The 25559-nt window shown below is 35.9% G+C and overlaps 1 protein-coding gene across 11 annotated transcripts in view; it reads right to left on the reverse strand.

Annotated features, from left to right (window-relative positions):
- Positions 1-765: 765 nt before the first annotated feature.
- nrcama (neuronal cell adhesion molecule a) overlaps positions 766-25559 on the reverse strand; it is a 62006-nt gene continuing 37212 nt past the window's right edge. For 3 of the 11 annotated variants that reach the window (XM_016443107.1, XM_016443108.1, XM_016443109.1), the window contains exons 3-33: positions 21855-22070; positions 20399-20416; positions 19870-19975; positions 18311-18504; positions 18068-18190; positions 17587-17757; positions 16903-16962; positions 15551-15662; positions 15185-15369; positions 14765-14896; positions 14084-14227; positions 13863-13974; positions 13584-13747; positions 13295-13442; positions 12203-12327; positions 11993-12022; positions 11231-11332; positions 10924-11121; positions 10772-10842; positions 10210-10435; positions 9109-9224; positions 8785-8989; positions 8577-8699; positions 8289-8465; positions 7319-7354; positions 5645-5713; positions 4560-4682; positions 4175-4330; positions 3583-3714; positions 3296-3374; positions 766-1790 (exon numbers count right to left, since the gene is read on the reverse strand). In XM_016443107.1, coding sequence (XP_016298593.1) covers positions 1556-1790; positions 3296-3374; positions 3583-3714; positions 4175-4330; positions 4560-4682; positions 5645-5713; positions 7319-7354; positions 8289-8465; positions 8577-8699; positions 8785-8989; positions 9109-9224; positions 10210-10435; positions 10772-10842; positions 10924-11121; positions 11231-11332; positions 11993-12022; positions 12203-12327; positions 13295-13442; positions 13584-13747; positions 13863-13974; positions 14084-14227; positions 14765-14896; positions 15185-15369; positions 15551-15662; positions 16903-16962; positions 17587-17757; positions 18068-18190; positions 18311-18504; positions 19870-19975; positions 20399-20416; positions 21855-21954 — 3972 coding nt within the window. In that variant the 5' untranslated portion in view covers positions 21955-22070 and the 3' untranslated portion in view covers positions 766-1555. The remainder of the gene's footprint in view (positions 1791-3295; positions 3375-3582; positions 3715-4174; positions 4331-4559; positions 4683-5644; positions 5714-7318; positions 7355-8288; positions 8466-8576; positions 8700-8784; positions 8990-9108; positions 9225-10209; positions 10436-10771; positions 10843-10923; positions 11122-11230; positions 11333-11992; positions 12023-12202; positions 12328-13294; positions 13443-13583; positions 13748-13862; positions 13975-14083; positions 14228-14764; positions 14897-15184; positions 15370-15550; positions 15663-16902; positions 16963-17586; positions 17758-18067; positions 18191-18310; positions 18505-19869; positions 19976-20398; positions 20417-21854; positions 22071-25559) is intronic. The other 8 variants (XM_016443110.1, XM_016443112.1, XM_016443111.1 and 5 more) reach the window with 8 other exon arrangements.

Raw genomic sequence — 25559 nt, forward strand, 5'->3', positions numbered from 1 at the left:
AAACCTGGGCTTCCATACCACCTCAGCAGTGCCACAAACTGATCACCTCCATGCCACGCCGAATTGAGGCAGTAATTAAAGCAAAAGGAGCCCCTACCAAGTATTGAGTACATGTACAGTAAATGAACATACTTTCCAGAAGGCCAACAATTCACTAAAAATGTTTTTTTTATTGGTCTTATGAAGTATTCTAATTTGTTGAGATAGTGAATTGGTGGGTTTTTGTTAAATGTGAGCCAAAATCATCACAATTAAAAGAACCAAAGACTTAAACTACTTCAGTCTGTGTGCATTGAATTTATTTAATACACGAGTTTCACAATTTGAGTTGAATTACTGAAATAAATGAACTTTTCCATGACATTCTAATTTATTGAGATGCACCTGTAATGTTTTCTACCAAGGCACTAAGGAACCGTGCTGAGGGGCCTTCGATGCATCCCATACTGTAAAACCAACCAAGAGCAGCGTGAATTCTGGTGGCCAAAGTGGGGTCACGGATGGCTACATGGCTGACTGGGGGGCTTTCCTTCACAATAACAGTTCTGGATGAAGTGAACCTTAACTAGTCTATCGATGACTTTTCTTCAGGGATAAAACATTGAAAAATGTTGTCGTAAAGTAAATAGAATAAACACAGGGCGCAAAATGAACAACAAGAGAACTGAGAAAAGGATAAAACCACGTCTGTGTAGAGTGCTTGTGTGTTAAAAACATGCTACCTCACATCCCTGATAACCAGTTTTTAAATTCTGTGGATTTTTCTTTTGTATATTCAAAACTTCTGATGCCTAAGAACAGCTTTTACACGTATTACATACTTCACAACAATGCCCACAAAGACATTGGTGCCTGAAATGTGCATAATACCGATTTGAACACTGACGACAGAACGCAACAGGCATTAGCTGTGAAGCAAAAGTGAGTATCATATAGTCAGACGAGGTTCACGGTCTCCACAACGCTGGCTAAAGGTGCGGTCACATTAGCGAAGTTTCGCGCGAAAAAAAGTCCATTGTATATTGTCAATAGTGTAGCCATGAATGAGGCACTGTTCACACAGAAGTCACTTTGAATCCGTGAAAACTTGAACCTGTTTACTAATGGAAAATCGCACCGATTCCTCCGATTGCTTGTGAAAATTTGCCAAATAACTGTAAATGTGACTGCACCTTAATGCTGAGGGTGTGACGTCAATTACTGATTCCATGCGAGTCCAAGGGACAAGATGGTGTGATACAATGCCATCTGACGTAAACGGGGCCATGTTAATAAAATATATGTCAATTTATATATTCCTATACACATATATCAATATATATGTATGCTCGCTGTGAGATAATACACTTAATATGTCTCAATGTCACGTGACTCTCATTCCGACCAATCGCGGTGAAGCTTGGACTGGCCCTCATCTCGCATTCTCACTGTCTTTCATTAGGGGCGTTTGTTTTATTTCTTTTGCTGTGATGTTAGGGGGTCACAGTGCAATAGAGACTGTTCTCCATATGATGGTGTGACAAGGAGGTGGGGTGTTGGATGGGTCAAAGGTCAGTTACACAAAGGAGTTCATGGCGTTGACCGGAGAAGGAGCCTCCGAACTCTCGTTGCCCTCCGCCGTGTCTTTTTCCTTCTTCCCACTGTACTGGCCGATGAATGAGCCATCCTCGTTGAACTGTCCGTCTCCTCCCTCACCGTAATCCACCAGGCTGTCGTCACTGTCGTCCTTCTTGACCGTCCCATTGGATGGGGTACGGCTGCCTTTCAAGGGCTTGTGATCCTCCGTGTCACTGATGTAAAGAGTAGAGACAAGGGGAGGGGAGGATATTACAATAGCACAATTTAAACCATCTAAACGAGATAGTGGAGATCGTCCATTTCCAACATGCTGTTTAGTGCAGGTATTTTCACAATGCGTCTCTCTTATATCCGGAAGGCATGTTCATAACTGGTCATGACGTGCATTCGGAAGGGTAAATTTGGCCACATTCATCATAATGCATAAACCACTTCTCTCAAAACTGGAAAAACCATAAAATAACCATTGAGGATTTCTAAACAAATGCAGTAAAATATAAATAAAACAAAGTCAAATCACAATATGCAATCCAAAAATACAAATAACTATGCAAAATTCTTTCTTTTTTTTCGGATATAAAAGTTTAGTCAAGGTTGGGTTTGGGTTGACCGTAAAATTTACAGCCATCTGTTTGATTTTCTACTGTAACTAGAAGATGAATAATGGAGGATTTTATGCATGCAAGACTTGCAACGCCCCTCTTACCTTTCTGTAGATCTGAATCCCCCCAAAATTAAAACACACAGGAGGAACAAATAAGACAGACTGACATGGTTGACAATGAGGTTATCACTTTACAGTAAAGAAAAAAATGTATGCAGAGACATACTACACAACAAATGATGGACTTCATGAACAGGACATGTGAAATGTTAATACAAGACAACAAAACAAACATGGCTGATGGCTGCTGTCAATTGTGATTCTGATTTGGCACTTTCAGAAGCTGAAATTGAATATATATATATTATATATTTAATATATAATATTTCTATACTGAATTTATGTCCTGAATTAGCTATCGTGAGTTGAAACCATCCAGTTCCAATAATATTTACTCCATTGCTTCAGCAACTTTCAGAAGCTGAAATTGAATTTGAAAGATTTCAAATATTCCAAGGTACATTATATATAATTTAATTAATATTTAATATATAATATTTCTATACTGAATTTATGTCCTGAATTAGCTATCGTGAGTTGAAACCATCCAGTTCCAATAATATTTACTCCATTGCTTCAGCAATAATAATGACAATATGACCAAACATGTTTAAAAAAATACACACAAATATAAAACATAAATTAAAAAAAATATGATAATAAATATTACAATAAAGATTAATGATGACACAAAACAAAATAACAAATCACAGCAATAAATCCATCATTAACGTAAATGAGGAAGGCAATTGATTTGACACTCGAAATGTGGTAAATTAATGAAAATGTAAAAAATGTGTGAAGTATTTTTCAGTCATATAAATACACAGGTTTGCTCCTGCTTTCTTTAAGCTGTTTTGTGGTGAGGCCAAAGATGTTTACATTCATCTCAGAGGAATGAAAAAATTATGGTCTGAATTCCTGAGCAAGAGAAGTAAGTTTGCTTTCAATCAGTCGTGAAACAACAACAACATCACTTTAACACTTTAACATTTTTCTTATCAAAGTGATATAAATAGGTGTAGATTAACTCCTATAAGTTGTTTTCCTCACCTGTACTCCCCAAATGTCCCATCATCTTCTTTCATGGGCTGGATTTCTGGGTCTTGATGGGCATCTTCTTTTTCTTTTACTTTGAGATTGGAAAATCAACAAGTTGCATGGTATTGAAGTTCACAGGGTTCACATGTGTATGCAGAATCTTAAATATTTCTTATTTTATGTTACAGATTTTTTTTATGTGGCCTGTGCATCGTTTAAAAGATTTGAGATTCAGCATTAGCACCACACAGATGTACTTAACTTCCAGTTTCACACATCAATGTTGTACATTCACTTACCTGGATATTTGCCTCCTTTGTTCCTCTTTATAAAGCAAACGATGAGGAGCACCAGGATCAGCAAAGCAATGGCACACATCAGCCCGATAAACCAGCCCTGCGTGGCTATGTCAACCTGCTTGCTAGTCATAGCTGCAGAAAAAAGAGAGGACAAAATGAACCAATCCTCACTTTTCTTTCATTTTAAATGTTATGGTTAATTTATCGTGCAGGTGTCACACAAAACAACAACAACACAAAATATTGGCATCTACAGTAAAGTAAAAATGAACATGAGCTGAACATCAAGGTAACAAAAACCTCAAATCTTTGTTTTTATGACGGTAACAAGAAACATGGATTTGAGGAAGTGTATTTAATTTAATAAGACAACCACTGTAGGATGGCAAAGAAAAAAGGAAGGAAGAAAAGATGGACAAACGTAATTCTGGCATGCATCTACATTTCCATAAACCCATCTGGACTCAAGCGTAACTTGCTAATATTCCAAACTAAAACTACAGGTAATGTCTGGAACTGAGTCTGGGCGGGGCTTCATGGGTGAGTGACAGGTGAGGTTGATGCTGGTGGTCTACAGACATGGTCTCCTCACCTGGAACTGTAATCAACAGCTCCTCTGTACTGTGGACCGTAGCGTCTGAGTGGTCTTTGGCTACCACCCGAACCCTATAGGACATCCCCGGCTTTAGTCCTTTAATCTGATATGTCCGAGTGCCATTTACAAACTCTGTTTTCCAGGGTTCTTTACCTGGAGAGAAGGGCCGACGGCAGGGGAGATTATGGCAAAACTAATTACATAGCAAAAAGGTTGATTTTATTGATTATTATAGTATAATTTGTATATAAAAAAATATATATATATTACACAAATTCTATAATATTAAATAGCTTGGTCTATGAGCTTTATGATATTAAACTATGATTTTAAATAAACGCATGGCAGTGAAATTTTAAAATTTTAAGGAGGACAATCTTACTGTTATCAACAACATATTCCACATAAACATTCCTATCCGGCCCCGAGTATTCCCAGCTTATCACAGCATGGTCCTCCTCCACCGAGGAGTTCACGCTCCCAAACATCCGACCAGCAGGAGGCGCTGATCAAACAAGGAAAAATACAAGTGACAGAAGAATTTAGAGATTATGAAAAGGAGTCTAGTGGCCCCAAAATCACCTTTATATGTTTATATGTTATTAAGTTGCACTTTACTTAAAGCCTATATGTATAATGCATTATAAAGGGTTATTAAAGGGAATAATGCATTATAATTATGCATAATATGCATTGTAATACATTATATCTTGTTCTAAATCATTATAACTGAATTTAAAATGCATATTGTAACAACTGACAAGTGTTATAATGTATTAACTGTGGTTACAATTATTCATGAGATTGTACAATGCATCATTAATGCATTAAAACTACTTTTATAATGCATTATACATAAAGGCTTTAAGTGTTACCGAAGTTGCTTCCAATAAAAGCGCCAGCATAATTTGTTTGCAAATGCAACTTGATTTGATATTTTATATCTAATCTAAAGAAATTCACAGATTTTAAGTGTCTTTTTAGGATCACTAGAGATGTTTTTTTTTAATTACTTACAGTAGATTACGATTGAAAGTTTTGGGGTCAATTTTTTTGATATTTATGAAGGAATTCACTTATATTCACCAAGGCTGCATTTATTTTTCTGGATTCTTTGATGAATATGAAGTTTAAAAAAACAGCATTTTTTTAAATAAAATTATATTTAGTAATATTATACATTTCTTTACTGTCATTTATTATCAATTTAATGCATCCTTGCTGAATTAAAGTATTAATTTCTCTTTAAAAAATTACTGACCCCAAACTTTTGAACTGTACTGTATATGTAACTGTCATCACTCACTTTGTACTATACTGTAAATCATGTAAAGCTCAAATAATGATTGTGACTTCTTGTGAGATTTTAAAAGGTATAACATCTACAGATTCCTGATCAATACAGTATCACACAAGCATAACAATGAAGGAAAGAGAGAAAAGGTGCCGGGGCAGGAGTGTTTGTACCCTTGTGAAACGGGGACTGCAAAGATTGAGTGACAGGGGGGGTTGGTGGTGGTAAAGGGGGGGCTGAGCCTGGAAGAATACAGAGAATAGTGAAACACAACATGAAACACAAAACATTAGAAAGAGAGAAAACAAGGCAGTGAAAGAGAGAAATGCAGATCTGAGTTAACAGCATGCAGGAACATGCAGTTCACTGGTGCAATGAGAGCTAGTTACTGTGTGTTTCTGAGAGGACACTGGGGTCAAGGCAGAGAGATCTGGGTCTGTCTTATCATATGTTTGAACATCACTCTACACTCAAAAACATCTAATGTCCTTGTCTACACTAGTTAAAAGGATAGTTCACCCCAAAATTAAACTTCTGATATTTACTCACCAAACCCGTACGACTTGGAATTGAAAATAATTTCATATTATGAACATTTTCACACAATAATCAGTTGTTAACCTCCAAAACTGTCAAAAAGGGCAATAAAGGAAAGCCATATGACTCATGTGCAACAGTTTGTGATACGATAGCATTACTGTGATGAATGGACCAAAATTTAAGTCATTGTTCACTGATAATCTTCTCCTGCAGTGAGTTAACTGCGACTGAGTAAATGTTACGATTCAGTTCAATTCATGAATAATTTCAATTCATAAACAAATAATTTAGTCCAATTTGTGAACTTAGACAGCATTTAAAAGAACCGACTCAGAGGAATGATTCACTCATTGATTCGGTTCTCGAATTAAACTCACTGACTCAGTGACTCTTGAATAGTAGCAGTTCTTGAATTACATTTACATTTAATAATTTAGCAGACACTTTTATCCAAAGCGACTTACAAATGATGATTTTTCACTAGAGTTCACTGGGTGGAAAGATTATGAGTGAATAATTCAACAAGTTGCATGGCATTAAAGTTCAGACATTTGTACAGAGAAGTTCTCATGGTAGTTCAAGAGTCTTCAATGATCTCAAGTTGTTTTTAACGATGAAACTGAGTCAAAGAGGTGATTCAGTTCAATTCATGAATCATTTGAATGAATCAATTCAGCTTAGTCCAATTTGGGAACTTAGTCATCACTCAAAAGAACGAATTGAGAAGAGCAATTTATTCACTGATTTATTCAGTTTATTCAATTTATTATTTTGCAATTTATTCAGTTCTCGAATTCACTATGTGGAACAATTCTGAGTGAATAACGACTTTAAATTCATTCTGATCTTTATATAAAGTAACATGTGGCTTCAAAAGACTTGAAATATATTGCACAAGCCATGTGAATCACTGTAATGATGCTTTTTTGTCATTTTTGGAGCCGACTTGTAGACTGTACTGTAAGAGCTGCATTAAGATAAACAAAAATTCTCCTTTTGTGTTTCACAGAAAAAATAACAGCATACAGCCATTCAGGCAATCAACCAACAGCATTTATTTTTGGGTGAACTATTCCTTTAAACAGCAGATGTTCTAGCTAAGCCCTACTGAAAGCAGTGGGATGGAATTTGCATTTGCTGGTAACATGATTCTCCATGATATATGGAGCAGGCCAAGTCAGATGTAAAGCTTTTTGGCCTGAGGAGGTTCATGCATTAGTATCTCTTTTCAGTGCTATAGTGCCTTTCTAGTCTCATAGCTGATGCTCAACCAGCATGCATTCTCATCAGCCTGATACTGGTGTTACCTTTACCCGCCTCTACTGCGGGATGCCGAATTAATGCTTAATAGAAAAGAGAGAGAGAGAGAGACAAAAGAAGACAAAGGTAGAGGGGATATACTGTAAGTAGCAGCCACCTGACAACCAAAATAGGTTGCTTCTAAATATATACAGTAAGTCACGAAATATGATGCTGTTGGAAGGCACATACATACAAAAAAAAAATGTTTAATCATGAAAATTAAAAGGCCAGAACATCCTTATTACTTACACAGACAGAATGAAGAAGGCAAAACAAAACAAAAAATCAATGTATAATTGTAAAAATCAATCAATCAATTAATAAATTAATACATTTTCTTAAACATTATTGTCTTGTTTTCCAACAGAATTGTAATATATCTCTAAAACGTCTCGGTTACGTATGGTAACCCTCGTTCCCTGAAGGAGGGAACGGAGACGTCAACGTCGAGAGTGACCGACTGAAAGGGAACAGCATCTATTTAATTGAGAAGCAAAATTGCATAAAACATTAGAATTAAAAATAATTAAGTTCATTTTTTTCTAACTACACTGTTTCCAAAAAATTTATACAACATTTTGTGAAGTTGTGTGCTTCAAATAAGATAAAAAAACTGATTAAGAATATGACATAGTGACAAACTGTTAAATTTGTGTTAAATCTATTTTTTAAATAATAAAATATTAATAAAAATGTAAAAATAAGTCAAATATAAATAAACACACGAACAAATGGCATGTTATGTATGTGTTAAATCTATTCATAGAGTATGCAACCCTTAATGAATTAAAAGCATTATATTGTAGAACACTCCGATTCAGGAATTTGAGGATTGAAACACAAATCTTTGTTCAAGTTTTATATTGCTTGCAATTTATGTGAAGCCACCGTTGAGGATAGAATACTGCACCTGGATGCTTGCCTCAAATCCTGAAAATGTTATATTGTAAAATCATTCACAAAGCTAGTCCTCACCTTCGTCCACCATTGTGAAGCCCTCTTTTGTGACAATGGGGCCAGAGCCCTTGATAGTCATGGCGTTCAAATAGAACTTGTAGTGAGTGCTGTGCTTGAGGTTTTCCAGAGTGATGTTGGTCTCGTTTGCTGGTAGAAGCAGCTCTTTGAGCGGCCCAAGTTCATCTGTTTTATTGACTGCAAGGAGAGAGAGGAGAGTTTACAGAGAGGATGAAAAGTGTAAGCGATCGGCATCTTTGTATAAATCAACAACAAAATCCCATAAAACATGACCCAATTCAGACTTACTAGGCTGGTATTTGAGCAAGTATCCTGTCAAGTGACCGTTATATTCTACAGGTGGCACCCACTTCACAATCAATGAGTCCAGGTTCAGATTTTGGATTTTTAAATCTGCAGGAGGCCCAGGAACTAAAAAAATGTATATAGATTATTTTCCTTTAAATAATTCTTCATACTTTGACAAGTGAGTACATATAGTAAGTACACACTCTACCTCCCTCTGGTGTTTCAAATATGTGATTGGAGCTGGTGGGTCCGTCTCCTTTCCTGTTGAAGGCTCTAATGTTGAGGGTGTACTGGCTGTAGGGATGAAGGCCGATCAGAAGACCCTCCGGCTCACTCCCGTGAAAGATGAGCTCCTGTGGTTTCACGGGCTCAGGGTCTTGCTTGTGCAGGCTTCTCATTTTCCAGTAACTCACCTACAAAATGGCAACATCTTAGACTGTTTGCAGCTCAAATGTCAACATCTTTAGGTAGATCTCCGTAATAGGTGAATAATATTAGAGATGTAAATGTATTTTCTGTGTTAAGTAAGTACCTTATATCCATTCAGTTGCCCTCGTACTGTTGAAAGAGGGACAGCGTCCCAGCGCACTTCGGCCACTGTCCCATTCTGAACCGAAACTTTTACGTTCTCTGGGGCCACATTTGGTACTAAGATGACAAAGACATACAAAACATTTTTTTTTTATTACAATTTGTAATGGAACTATATTCCATATTTCTAGGAATCTGTCCACCATCTCGGATGAACATTTTCAGTGTATACATGTGTACATGTGACGCCTGTTTAGATTTTGGCCCCAATCAGCATAATATAATATAATATAATATAATATAATATAATATAATAGCAAGTCCCTCAGTGCCTTGGCCTAGTGCACTTGCAGTAACGCCGAAGCGTGTAAGGCGGACGCAGCTTCTCCACAGGCCGTATAAACACTGCCGATCAAGGCCGACGAGTGCCTACAGGCCCGGAAGGGGAGCAACGGCCAAGTGGTAGCGGCATTTGGACACAATTGCATCGCAATCGACCGCTCCACCTGGGGAACTCCCGCGTACCCCCGCGCTGGACCCCCATCAAGGGTGGTGAGGGAGGATGAGCCAATATAATATAATATAATATAATATAATATAATATAATATAATATAATATAATATAATATAATATAATATAATATAATATATTGACAATGAATAAAATGATGTAAAATAATATTTAAATTTGCATTAATATAAATATAAAGCTATGTGAAATAATATATTATATTAAAATAATCTTGATACAAATATTAGTGCTGTCTAACGATTAATCGCGATTAATCGCATCCAAAATAAAAGTTTTTGTTTACATAATATGCGTGTACTGTCTATATTTATAATGCATATATAAAAAACACACATACAGTATATATTTTGAAAATATTTACATTTACATTCATATAATTAATATTATATATACATATATTTAATATATGAACATAACCTTTTTTCTTAAATATATGCATGCATGTGTGTGTATTTATATATACAAATATACACAGCACACACACATATATTATGTAAACAAAAATTAATCACGATTAATCATTTCATAGCACTAATAAATATATTTGGGTGCTTTCTGAAGCTTACTCACAGTCTTCTCCTGAGTATCCCAGCACCACTTCTGGTCTGGGACCAGAACCGTAGTCATTGACCGCTTGCACGGTGACTTCATAGGGTGCAAAAGTGGGCGTTCCTGTCACCACATATTGCGAGACATTGGCCAGAGTGAGTGAAGTCCATTGCTGATCCAGATCTTTCTGTCTCCAGCTCACCTTGTACTGTAGGCCTGGACCGTTCAACTCCAGCCCAGTCAGCTCCTGGTCACCAGACATTAAAAGGAATCCACGTAAACTAGGAACTAGGAACTCAGCTAAATTAGTAGGTATAGCATTAAAAATAAAGGTTTGTTATTGGGATCTATGGTTCCTCGGAAGAACATCCATGGAACCTTTCCAATGCACAAAGGTTTTCTTTAGTAGAAAAAAAATCTTATTCACCCTAAAAAAACTGAACTGATTAAGTACTGATCACTGAAAGGTTATCTAAGGAACCTAAAATGGTTCTTCAATAACATTGCTGTGAAACCCCCCTTTTGTAACCTTTATTTTTTGGATTGTACTCTATTGAATAAAATCAAATCATAAGTGTTTTACCCTCCAAGTTATTGTCATACTGTCAGGTGACGTTCCAATGACTTCAACGTCTGATGGATTCCCGTCAGGCCCTGTGAGAATCACAATCAAACTTTGATTCATAAAAATACAAGGACGTTTAAAGATTCTATTTTCATGCTAGGGTAACTCACGTGCAGGGTTGGTTCTGTACTGTCTGGATGGAGCGCTGGGTTCACTCAGTCCCACGTCATTGAGTGCCAGGACCCTGAAGGAGTAATACACATACGGGGAAAGCTCCAGGTGTGCTGTGGTGCTGGTTACTGAGACTTCAGTCATATTGACCCATACTCCAGGCTCGTGGAGCGAATCTTCATATTGGATCAGGAACACTGAGGCAACCAATATAAATGGATCAGAAAAGCAGACCTAAATGTTTCTGTTGACCTATTACGTGGATCACCAATTGATCTACCACAAGGTAACAAACAAAGAACTCACATTGAATAGGACTATTGTTTTCATCACCAGGGGTCCATGTAAGCTGAACACTGCGCTCTCGTTGGTCTGTCAGCTCCAGGTCTGTGGGCGGGTCTGGTTGCTCTAGAAAACCAGATTTTATGAGACACAAAACTCCATCCAGCTCAATTAAACCAGACATTAGAAACATGCAACACAAGCCCAAATAAAAAAAAAAAGAATATACCACCAACTTAAAAAAAAATGTCACAGACTGAAATGTGACATTCTGTTAAAGGCACGATTTTAAAGTGTCAAACCAATCTCATGAGAAAACGTATTTAGTTTACATTTTAGAGAATTCGTGGCAAATTCGTATGAATTTGTACGATTTGAGTCGTACAAAAACACAAAATTTGTAGAAAATATAAGCATCAAGGTGAACCACTAAACTAAACTCAGTGGGGTGTAAGCAGATGAATACATAGACATGAGATTGTACGAATTTGCTGCTAACTCATCAAAATGTAAATTAGTCACAAATTGCCATGAGAGTCTGTTGGTAAAGCTGAAACCACACAGGTCTTTATTTCCAAACGAGGTCAGGAAAAGTGAGCTGCCTCATTTGCGAAAACTAAAAACCAAAATTGCCTTTAACAGTTTATGTATCAATGGGAAACATCCACAAAGCACATTCATAAGCACATATCAGGAAGGTGATGAGGGATAAACAAAAAAAGCAAAAATACAAATGCATCAAATGGTTTTGGGACCTGTTTGGGAACTGAAAGAAGTGCATTTTACCCATTATTATAGGTGGTGTTGGTGTGGCCTCTGACAAGGAAAGCAGGTTTGAGGAAGTCAAAAGTTAATTATACAAAAAGTATATATTCAACTGTACAACAGCACCCATATAAAAATCTAGGAAGCCATATTGTATAATGTACAGTTTCTGAGAAAATGACTGCCTGAAGCAGGTGAGAGTGTTAAGAGTGATGTATAAACTGAGCGTACCGACTACTGTGAGTATGGCGTTGGCTGAATCTTGGTCAAGGGTGGTGTTTCTGATGCAGGTGTAGTTGCCCTCATCGTCCTCTCTCACGTCATGTATAGTCAGACTGTCAGAGCCCACCTCAAATCTACACACACAAACACACACCTGCTAGTCAGGCCACCTTTCAGAGCAAATAAACTGAGACTTCGTCATTTTTACTTTTCTCAAACTTCACAAGTTAACATTTAGATCAAAAGTGCTTTTTTGTGAATGGATTTTTATTTTATTTTTCTAAATGTTTCTCTTGTATTCTGTATATACAGTACTCTACCGTTCAAAAGTTTGGGGTTGGTAAGTATTTTTTTAAATTACTCTTTTATGCTCACCAAGGCTTCATTTATATAAAAAAAAAAAAATACAGTAAAAAAATAATATTGTTAAATATTTTAATTTAAAATAACCATTTTAATTTATTCCTGTGATGGAAGCCATTACTTCAGTCTTCAGTGTCATATTTTGTCACATATCATTACTGATTTGGTGCTCAGGAAACGTTTTATTATTATTATTATTATTATTATTACTACTACTACTACTACTACTACTATCAACATTGAAAACAGTCGTACTGCTATATTTTTGCTATATAATTTATTTATTTTTAATTTTTTTGTGGAAACTGATACATTTGTTTTCAGGATTCTTTGATAAATAAAAAGGAACAGCATTTATTTGAAATATAAATCTTTTGTAACAACACAAAAATCTTTACTGACATTTTTGATATATTTAATGTTTCCTTGCTGAATTAAAGTATTACATTCTTTTCTTTTTAAAGGAAAAAAATCTTACTGACCCCAAACCACTTACAGTAGTGTATTTCTTTTCAAATAGAAAAAATGCCAATAAAAAAAAAATACCCAACTGCTCCATCTGCAAATTATTTTATTTTATTATTTTATTTAATTTTTTAATTTAATTCTAAAATAAACAAAATAAAACATTAAACAATCTCCCTCGCTTGTATCAAGCGCAGTGCCTCAGGTGCTAACCCCTGCTTCAGATGGGGCTTATATTTGAACAAAAATTGCCGCAGTGGTTGCAGGTCATACCGAGTGTCGTCGGGAAGCTCCATATTGTCTTTGAGCCATATCATGGAGGGAAAGAGAGAGGGGTCATGTTTGACTTTACACTCAAACACAGCCATGCTGTTTCTCTGGACCACTTTATACCCAGGCTGTCTGATGATCCGTGTAGCCTCTGCGGAAAGAAAACAACATAAATCTTGCTCATTTCCCCCATATTTCCCATCATACTACTACTACTACTACTATTCATTCACTTAGCATATTACAAATACACAGATTTAACCAAAACAAATTAAATTAAGTTTTCACTCACCTTTCACTTCCAGGTAAACATGATTTTCTTTGTTTCCAAGACTGTTTGAGGCAATGCAGGTGTATTTGCCACTGTTTAGTGGCCGAGCCACATTGATCTCTAAGGTATTGTTTTTATGAATGATGTACGAGTCGCCATCCACTATGCTCTGACTGTCTTTAAACCTGCAGATAACAGAAGCAAAATCACCATGCAACATAAACTCACAGTAAACACGTTTGGATATTAGAGGCAAACTTAAAAAGAATGAAACAAATAAAAAATAAAATAATATCTCACCATGTGATCTTTGGAAGTGGCGAGCCAAACGAAGCACAGTCTAACAGAGCCCTACTGTTAGTGACGACTGAGTACACATGATTTGGAGGAGTCAGCACCCTTGGAGGTTCAGCTGAAATGTAATGTAATATATGTAATTTACCATACATAACTGAAAAATATAGAATAGAATAGAATAGAATAGAATAGAATAGAATAGAAATGCATATACACTAACATACCCAAGACACTGACAAAGGCATTGGCCAGCAGGTAACCGTACTCATTGGAGGCGTTGCACTGGTAAACAGAGCTTGAGCCGGTCTGAACATCACTGAGGATGATATTGCCATTTTCGATTTTCCGACTGGGGTCCTTATGTGAGTCTATCAAGGAATCACATCATAATTATACTCATAATTAAACTATAATCAAACCATTCTTCTGAAAAAGTAATTAGATGTGCTACAAGCTTCTAACAAAAATGAGCAAACTACATTATTTTAAATATATCAGATGATATCATTTATAATTTAATCAGAGCAGTTCATATATTTCATATGTTCATATATTTAATATTTCCCACTGGCACAAAAACAATAAAATTAATTAGAGTGAAAGCATAAACTTAAACAGAAACAATACAACAACAAAAAATAGGCAAATAAATAAAAACAGTTTATGCAAGTGATAAGCAACATTTAAATAAATATTATGGTATAAAAACAAACATAGGATTATTGAATCGTTTTATAGAATCATTTTATTTACAGGCACTGTACAAACAAACTGATTAACAATAAATCAGAACTTCCTATATATCAATATAAAAATATTTGTTGAAAATAGTAGCTAGATACTGGAAAAGCTACATAAAGTTCATGGAAAGTGGTTATAGATAAAAGTGAGTGGGCTTTACATACTTTCAATGGGAATTCCGTTGACAGACCATGTGACCGTGGGTTTAGGGTTGCCTTCTGCCTGGCAGGTGAGCATTCCAGATTCTTTCGGGGCCAGGATGAGGTTCTGAGGGGCACTGATCCAAAAGGGAGCCGCTGTGGAGATAAAAGGAAAGTTTTCAAATCAAACAGACAAATTGGAATTTAAAATTTGAAAATTTGAATTTAGACTGCTTCCTATGCAACAGATTAGAATTATTTCATCATATATTTTAAGATATCTGGCAAACCAGCCAGTATTTTCTGAGTAACAGGAAACACAAAGGGTCTTTCAGATCAGCTCAAGTCCATGAACAGATCAGGATGGCATCCCGGGGTCAGTGAATGATGTGACTAAACAAGATTTTTGAGATGTGACAGATGAAAAGACGTCCTGTGACAGACCTCTGACCACTACAGTGATGATGTGATGGTTGCTCCCCAGGCGATTCTTGGCTAAACAGCGGTAATCTCCCCCATCCGCTTCTGTCACCTCCGTTATCTTCAGAGTTTTCTGGAAACTGTGAAATGAAAAACGGCCGCTTGGCAGGTCCCCGTTCACCTTGCTCCAGGAGATATCTGGCGTTGGACTGAAAAACACAATAAAGTCAAACACTTTTGAACTGTTTATGCAAATCTATTGATGCAATCTGACCCCAATCACAAGAAGAAACGGACATGGTTACAAAAAACCCCAAACAGCACAGTAAGATGCACATTAGCCATTCTTTGACCCAAGAGAAAGCCATTTTTCCACTTCCTCCTACTTACAGGCCATCAGCGATGCACTCCAGCTGCAACGTGTCTCCTTTCAGAACCATGGTGGTACTGTGCGTTCCTGGTGGGTTCATGAAAGTGGGCGCTCTCTCCCCAGATGGACTGTCTAGAACATAGATAGGCCACAATCAGACATATTTTATAACCAGCCAGCTATTGCCCAGGACTTATGAGAGGGGGAAAAGATCCTGTTTTGGTGCGCAAAACCACACACGAACGAGGTAGATAAAACTAGAGGTGTACAAACAGCATATTGCTGGTCAAATTTGACACTATAAATGGAAAACTTATAGGGACGTCTAAAAAATTGCCCTTATGTCTTTTATCAAGTGAACCTCATATTGAATGACAATAATTTTATCCTTCCATTGCTTCTTTTGGATGGCATTTAAAAGAGAATGGAAGGATCCAAATGAAAAATATAGTAGAAATGAACAATGTTTTAGTGAGATATTTTATAGTACCTTATACAGTGTTGCATACAGAATGTAATATGCAACACTAATTGATGTATTCAGCTTAAAACAGGGAAAGGAGAAAGTTTAGTAACCAGTAGATGTGTAGACACTGCCGAAATGTTAATTAGACAATTAAAACAATGAAAAAGGACTGATTACCATTCATATACAGTAATCTTGGATATTTTGTTACACAATGCTTTTTTGTCCAAATGAATCAGGAAATACATAAGCAGAGAGTAAAAGAGTTCAAATTAGTGTAAGAGAAGAAGAGAGAAGATCAAACAAAAGCAGGTTCCCTCAGTGAAACTTCCGGAGGTGTGTTGGGCATTCATTACCCATCATGCAACTCTCATGCCATTTCATTCTCCTAATGAAGTTCTGATGATGCTGATTGTTTGTCAATGATACATTGATTTGACCACCCTGACAATGGTGCTTCATGCATTATAGACATTATAGACTATAGAAGATTTCAAAATTCTGGATTGTACAATAAGATGGAGTTGAATATTGGCACTACTTTATCCTAAAAATGTGCTTCATTCTTTACCCATGTGTTTAAACATGAATAATCATTCCTTCTGGTGGTCTTAAGTGCTTTTCCTTTACACGCTTCCCCCCCCCTTTTTTTGTTTGGAGTCAGTAAGATTTTTGAATGTTTTTGAAAGATGCAATTAAATGGATATTAATACCAAGTGCAGTAAAGCATGAGACCTTCATAAAGATGAAGTTGTTTGAGGTCAGGGTTGGTATTCTAGAGAAGTGGGTTATATTTCTGGTTATAGGTGATATATTAGGTAATGAGCTATTCCTGGTTAGGCGGAAACACAAGTGATGGGAGGGATGAAGGCTGGGTTCACTTGGAGAAGTTCTGCTAGCACTCACCACCCCAAAAATCTGAGCCATTCAAAAAAGCTGCCAACACAGTGTCATTCATAGCTTCAACTGGAATACAACAGAAAATAATCAGCATGCAATGCTTTGACATTTACAGGTCTAGACAGAGCAGGAAAAAACTGAAAAGGCATTTAAAAATAAAAGGGACAATGTGACACTGTCACTTTAATACTCGCTATGGCTGTCAAAGTGTTTATTCAGTACAATTATTTTTTTAAAATTACTGTACCAAATTATTGTATTTTTTATTTATAAAAAGGGGGGGAATTAAATAAAAATACATTAAAACAAACTAAAAAAAAATAATTAAAAATGTACGCATAAATTCTGCAATAAGGAATTTTTCACTGCTTCACACAATATTTAATGTCTTATCAAGAAATGTGGGGCTTTTCTTGGGGCAAATACAGATATATGCAATTCTTTGTGTATTAATTTAATAAATTAATAAACTTATTATATAATTAAACTTCAAACTTTTTTTCATAGATTGACAGCCCTAATAATAACATATAAAAATATGAATCTGTATATATTGTGCAAGCTTAATTCAACATAAAAAGGCAGAGTCCTATTCCATTTAAAATCTATTTAAAAAACTGATTTACACAGATGCTTGTTTGGAACAGAAATTGGTGACTCTATTTGTATCAGCAGACTAAAAACACTTACTGTCCAGCACATTGACATTGATGGGCTGTTTCTGTTGGATAGTTTGAGTGTGTGGGAAGCGGGCGTAGCAGATGTAGTCGTTTCTGGTGTCTTCCATGAGCACATTGCAGAAATACAGGTCTCCGTTTAAAGCCTGGGATACACGACTGTTTTGGGGAAGTCTCTGGAAATCTGAGACAAAACAGAGTATGTGTTTTTTAGTTGATTTTTGGCCTTTACTCGAGTAGTATGCTTAGTAGTAAGCATACAGTATAAGTTCATTGTGAACACTATTTGCCAATAAAAGAAGGACCATAAAATAACAATAAGCTAAACCTGCTAAACAGAGCAGGGACTTTTACATACTTGGGTTGCCATGTAAAGTATATGAAAACATAACCAAATCAGACATTCAGTGGGTGCTTACACTAGAATGTGCAAGACTGACATGTGTGGTGTGTTACTGTCACAAATCTATGTGGATATATGTGATATATCTTACTGTTATCCATCCAGAAGATGATTGGAGGAGGCAGGCCAGCCGGGGGTCTGCACTGCAGCACTAGAGACATTCCCCTCTGCACCGTGATTGGTTCAATTTTCTCCTTTGACCACAAGGGGGACCCTATGAAACAGAATTGGGCCCTCAATAATAAAAAATAAAAAAACTGACAGGAGGTGACTCCAAAAACATTAACAAAACAGTCATGTGGCAATTTATTCTAATTAGATGTGTCTGTCTTACTTGACTGACGGATGACAATGTTATTGGACATGGCAGAGCCGTGCTCATTGCGGGCGATGCACTGGTAAACACCCTCATACGCCTCTGCCTTCTCTCCGCTGATGTCAATGACAAGAGTGCCTGAGTTGGGCTTCATGACAACTTTGGAATCCTTTTCCACATCGAAATGAGTGCCATTACGTGTCCATGAAAAGCTAGATTGAGAAGAGTGAAAATAGAAAATCAATTACGACAACATGCATGCACAGTGACATTACAATCGATTTTTTTTTTCATTTACAACAACACTAATCAATCATCACTTGTCAATAAAGTTAATTCCTTAACTTTTTGAATATCTACCCACCCTTGTAAGTCATTCAGATCTTTTTAACGAGAAACGTGAAAGGAGAAATTTGGCAGAATGTTCAAGCTGCTCTTTTCCATACAAGAAACTGTTGATTTACATTGGAAAAACTCCAAAATAAAGGACAAATAAAGCATCACAAAAGTGGTCCATATGACTTTTGTGCTATATTTCTAGTTATCTGAAGCCTTACAATAGTGTTGTTGTGTGAGAAACAGTCCAAAATTAATGCTGTTATATCTTAAACAAGTTAAATTACAGTCTGTTCTTTACATAATGCTGTTGTATGATTTCAAAAGACTTACATCATTGTACACAAGTCACTTTATGCTATAATTTTAGGATGTTTTTTATGACCCAAAAATTAAAATGTGCAGAAATTTACTGACTCTCAGGGCATCCAAGATGTAAATGAGTCTCTTACTACATATTTGAAGGAATTTTGCATTAATCAAATCATTACACAAATTTCACATTACATCTTATAAAAACATCACAATAATCTGTAAGCAATTCACATGACTCCAGTTGTTGAATTAATGTCTTGTGAAGTGAAAAGCAGCATGTTTGTAAGAAATAAATACATCAAGGCATTTCAACTTAATAAACCTTTCCTTATGTGCAAAATATGAACCCATAATCCATAATAATGCTTCCTCTGGTGAAAAAGTGCATCCCCTGTCGTCCTCTCACATCAAAATCCACCAACATATTTGTTTAGAGCTGTTTTGGACTGTTTTCGCTTGTAAACGGTGCTTAATCTGTGCATATTTCTCTCCTGATTCAGATGAAATGACTTTTTCACTGGAGAAAGCAATATTATGGATAGAGAACTCGTATTTTAAGGTTTGAAGTTAAAAACTTCTTCATGGTGGACTTGTTTATTACAGATTTCGTGTCACAAGACATTAACTGATGGACTGGAGTCGTGTGGATTACTTGTGGATTATTGTGAAGTTTTTATCAGCTGTCTCATTCTGACGGCACCCATTCACTGCAGAGGATGCATTGATGAGCAAGTGATAAAATGCTAAACTTCTACAAACCTGTTTCAATGAAGAAACAAACTCACCTACATCATGGATAGACAGAGGGTGAGTACATTTTCAGCAAATTTTCAGGAAGACTTTGGTAGGTGTTAAGCGCCAAGCATCCGTCCACATCAGTGGAATCTGCAGTAGCGGTAACCATGGTGATTCAAAGTGACACCCACCTGGGATGAGGCTTTCCTTTCGCCTCGCAGTGGATAACGATGTTCTCCCGAGGGTCGATGATGTAATCCTTGAGGGACTGATGCATTATTGTGGGAGGCTGAGGCACTGAAGCACAGAAACCAGCGTAAAGACAAGCATCTCTATTTCCCACACACACACACACACACACACCTTGGCACAAACCAGCACAGATGCACCACCTTTGCAGAAACTGATTCTGCAAGAAAATATCTACAATTATAAAATTGCCCAGCTTTAGTTTATCAGTGTAACCAAACCCAGAGAGACAAACAACCAAAGAGCATGCAGCATGCACACAAACTGTCATGGAAGTTCTTGTTGGCATGACAGATCATTGCTATAATTTACATATAGCTTTATATTTGGGTGATTCATGTTAAATAAAGGATAAAATATGTTAATATTCATATCAAACCCATAAACACTTCAAAATGAAGAAAGCAAAAGACACAAGTTAAAGTAGACCTAATTCATAACAAATTTCACAGCAAAAGTGCCAAGACTTACATCCCTCCAGAACTTTAGCTTTTTTGTCCAAATGAATCAGGAAATACAGAGAGTAAAAGAGTTCAAATTAGTGTAAGAGAAGAAGAGAGAAGATCAAACAAAAGCAGGTTCCCTCAGTGAAACTTCCGGAGGTGTGTTGGGCATTCATTACCCATCATGCAACTCTCATGCCATTTCATTCTCCTAATGAAGTTCTGATGATGCTGATTGTTTGTCAATGATACATTGATTTGACCACCCTGACAATGGTGCTTCATGCATTATAGACATTATAGACTATAGAAGATTTCAAAATTCTGGATTGTACAATAAGATGGAGTTGAATCTTGGCACTACTTTATACTAAAAATGTGCTTCATTCTTTACCCATGTGTTTAAACATGAATAATCATTCCTTCTGGTGGTCTTAAGTGCTTTTCCTTTCCACGCTGCCCCCCCCCCCCTTTTTTTGTTTAGAGTCAGTAAGATTTTTGAATGTTTTTGAAAGACGTCTCTTGTGCTCACCAAGGCTGCATTTATTTGATCAAAAATACAGTAAAAATAGTAGTATTTTAAAATATTATTACAGTTAAAATAACTATTTTCTATTTTTTATATACATGTTAAAATGTATGAAATTCCTGTGATGGCAAAGCTGAATTTTTACCATCATTACACCAGTCTTCAGTTTCACATGATCATTCGGAAATCATTCTAATATTCTGATTTGGTGCTCAAGAAACATGTCTTATTATCAATGTTGATATTCTGCTGCTTCATTTATTTCTGGAAACCGTGATCATTTTTTAAGGATTATTTGAATTAATTATATATTTTGAAATATAATATATATTGATGAATATGCATTTTAAAAGAACAGCATTTATTTGAACAACAAATTTGAACAACTTCATGCGTTATTGCTAAATAACAGTATTAACAGTATTAGTATTATATATTCTATTACATTTATATAATATAATTTTATATAAATTATAATATATACAATTATATAAAATATATTATAAAGTTGATTATCACAGCCAAAGAGCGAGTGATAGAAATAGAAAGATGGAAAGAGAAAGCAAAAGGGTGACCAATGCTCCTAAAAGTCCATATATATTCTGCTTACACAGTAGTAATGCTGACTTAACACACTGTCAGTATGTAAATGTGAAACACTTCTCTAGAGAGCAGCAGAAGCTGAGAAAAGAGAAACGCACTGCGAGGACTCACAGTAACATACTCTACTTCATTTCCATTTTAATAATTGAATTATGAAATTCTGAGAATCTTTAATTTGATTTCTAATCTTGTCTAAAAATGTCTTCAGAATCACATGTGAATCACTTTCTCATTTTAAAATAGGTTAGGTAGAAAACTAGATTTTTTGTGCACTTCTGTCAAATTATATCTACATTAGTGGGATTTATGACATCACATCAGATTTAATTTTCTTTCACTGTGCAATACTCACGGTCTAGAGGCACTTCTAATGCAGTGGTCATGTGACCCAGCAGCAGCAGCAGCAGCATCACAGCTCCTCCACAGAGCGTGCAACTCCTCTTCATGTCCATGGCAGGGTGTGTTACATGAAAATCCTTCCGCTCCAGGTCAAAGCAACTGGGCCTTGTGATTCACACTCAATGTGATCATTCAAACATACAGGGGCATCTACGATTAACCAGCAAGACTGAAAGAGAAAACAAATAGAACAACAATGACCTTTTATGCTAGTAAAAGCACAAATAGATGGCAAGATCTTTATTAGGGAATCCGTGGTGGAGACAGACAGTTCGCATGGCCTCAGATCATCCTAACATACTCAGAGACATGTGAGGGCACTCAGCTGGAAGAGACGGGAATGCTGTGATGGCAGCACCCTCAGCACTGACATATGGATGTCAATACACATGGCTGAAGCACAAAATTACACAGCCTGCTGTCTAGCTCCTAAGAGGTGGGTTAAGATCCAAAAAAAACACACACAAAAAACCACGCCTTTCTTGCTCCAGAAAGCCTTTTGTTTTATTGCTCAGCTTTATGCATGCACTGAATGGAAATTAATGAAGCACATCTTTTCAGATGGGTTAAAACATTATGTGATTTTAAAAATGCAATGCTCTTCATAAAATAAAAAATTAAATTAAATAATCAGCATTGGAGAATGTAACTAGGGCTGTCGCGATTCGTCGATTTTATTCGACAATTCTATTTGTAAAAATCCTCGACTTAATTTTGCTCGCTTCGACTAACCGGCAAAATACCGGAAGTGGCGCATATCACAGACGAGAATGTATAAAACGCATTTTTAGTCTGTTTTCCAAGGCTGCATGATATATTAAACCCATTTTAAAATAGTTAAGTTAAAATAGTTAATTATTCACATAATTAAACATAATTGTGAATTCACAAACGCTACGATTTAATTAAATAATTATATGCGATGCAGTTCTAATACAGTATATGTGCTTTAATTATTTACATGCGTGTAGGTTAAGTACATGCGTCACACGGCAGCTCCGTTCACAGTAGTTCCACAGGAACTGTTATCATTTACATGTGTGGAGCGTCTCAAACTCCATCTCTGTATGTTGTTGCGAGTTTGGGTTTATTATAGCGTTCATCTGGGAACGCAACGTGCGCCATTTCATCAGATTTGTAAGGTAAATCATTTATAAATCTACGCAAACACAGGAGAATACATCGCGGTTTCAAAATAAAAGCTCAAACCCTCACTCTGAGTTTACATGTTTTGATGTCCACATATTCTTTTAATTACAGTGGCTGTAGCATTTCTGTCCTAAAGAAATGGCTAAATATAAGTGGACATTTGAATTAAATGATGCTTGGTCAATATTAAACAAGGATTAGATCGCACAGCAATGTGTAAAAGTAATCATCAGGCCGTTGGCGCCCTCTGCAGGCCTTTGTTGTAATGTGTAATGTACATTAGCTCTATTGTTTATAATACATTATGTATTTTAACAGTTTTGTTCAATAAAACCATATGATTTCTTGCTTTTGATACTTTATTTGAACTAATTATTATTGCCTCATTGCTATTATATATGTATTTTAAGTAATTTTAAAGGCTATTGTTCACTTACATATTTTTATTATCACAAAAAATTTTATTATAATTATAGGGCACTATGAAATCCGTTTTGTTTCAAAAAATTCATTTTTTTCCATTTTCATTTTTCTATACTCTGTTTTAATGGTTAAATTAAATTGTATTAATCAAAAAGCCTGTCTAATTAATTGAGTTTTACAGTTTTATCTTTACCAAATTTTGTTTTCCATTATTTTCTGGATTCCATTTTAATGGTTCCATTAAATTTTAATAATCAAAAGCATCTCCAATTAATTGATTTTATTACAAAAAAAAAAAAGTTTTATTTTTTTTCCAGAAATACTGCACATTTACATTTTTCTCCTAAATAAATTCTGGTAAATAATATTTCTGGTAAATACTCTTTTACCAGAACTCCGTTTTTTGATTATAATTTTATTATTAGTAGACTAGAGCACGTGGATATGTTGTCATTCTTACACTATAATACTCAACTTTGATTTCAGTGATTTGGACTACGAGATGGACACTTGCTTCTTGCACTTTGTTGCACTTTACTTTTTTACTTTTGGATTCCATTTGGTTTAATAAAATATAGTTTAATCAAATATTCTTAAGTAAAATTGTTGATTTTTTCTTAGTGGGAAATTAATAGTTTAGATTAATCGATAAATTAGTTGATAGATTAATCGAAATAAAAAGTCGTTAGTGGCAGTCCTAAATGTAACGTTGCAATACTGTGCTACTTTTGCATTACTTCAACTGATTGAGATTCCTTTTAGAAGCTATAACATGAAAGGTGTGTTTCCCAACCTTGGCATGTAGCATAAATATGTTTACACAGGAATCACACCCACTGTAAAACACATCGTGATTATGATGGATGAGTGACTGCAATGTTTTTACAATATATACCCAAGTAAAGCAAGAATATGAGCAGAATCAGGCTGTGTAAAGTTTTCAGTGAGGAAGGAGGAGTATATAATGTGTCAGAGAAGTGAACTAGCATCGGTTGTTCCTGCCAGTAGGTATAGAGAGTGCTATCTGAGTGATTCTGCTGTGTAGCAGGCTGTGTCAGGGAAATGGGCTCTGCTTTGCATAATTCATGAGCTCAGAAACCTTGACGGCATCATACAGCTAAAGAGAGAGAGAGAGAAAGCATGAGTCTGTAAAGCCAAAGATTTATCTCAAGGTGAAGGATTCAAACATTCAAGATAGCGACTGGTTCTTCTGGATATCACATGTATCAAGAGTATCACTTATACCACGATCTGGAATCTATATCATGTTTCTCTGTGATGCACAGGACTGGTTTCCTAGATATAGTTTAGGCAGCGATCTACAGTAGAGGTCAGTTGCTTGGACACGGATTAAAAGCAGAATATGGTTTCAAAAATTAAAGCTCACATTAGTCAAAATTTATGGATAGGAAAATAAAAATTAACTCAATAAGATCAAGTGTTGTGGGTCATGACCCGAAACAAAACAAAAAACAAAACAAAGCAGAACAAAACAAACACAAAACAACACACAGAACAGAACAAAACAAAACAAAACAATCAAAATCAAAATAATGACAGAAGTGAGTAAAGAAATTCAAGGGCCTATTAACACATTTTCTGGCTGAAGAAAAGGCAAGACTCCCTCAATACCCAAGTAAAGACAAGTAGATTTACCACATTTCAGTATTTCAGACAATGTGCACAGCATGTCTGAGAGCTGCTATGGTGACAGTATGTGCTCAAGCGCCCTTTGGAAAAACCTGAACCAGTCAATTGCAGTATAGAGAAGAGTGACAGTGACACTGTCTTAAATGGAAACTGTCAATCACATTCCTGTTGCCATGCAATCAGCTTGACCTTTAGCTATTCTCGAACATAAGAATCTGTGAAAAAAAACATAGTAGACACTGGCATCTGTGCCTTTTAAAACGAGAGTATGAGATGTAACAAAGACAAAGTCTAGATTCATGTCTGTGCTCTCATATGGTGGAGATGTGCAGTCATGTATAGTCTGTCTAAATTACAAATTTGCATAGCACAAACATCGATTCTAATCATTGCATGTTCAACACATTTTCTCTGGCAATAATGCATGATTTATGAC

Source organism: Sinocyclocheilus anshuiensis, unplaced genomic scaffold (genome assembly GCF_001515605.1).
Source record: "Sinocyclocheilus anshuiensis isolate Anshui unplaced genomic scaffold, SAMN03320099.WGS_v1.1 scaffold916, whole genome shotgun sequence".
Classification (NCBI taxonomy): Eukaryota; Metazoa; Chordata; class Actinopteri; order Cypriniformes; family Cyprinidae; genus Sinocyclocheilus; species Sinocyclocheilus anshuiensis.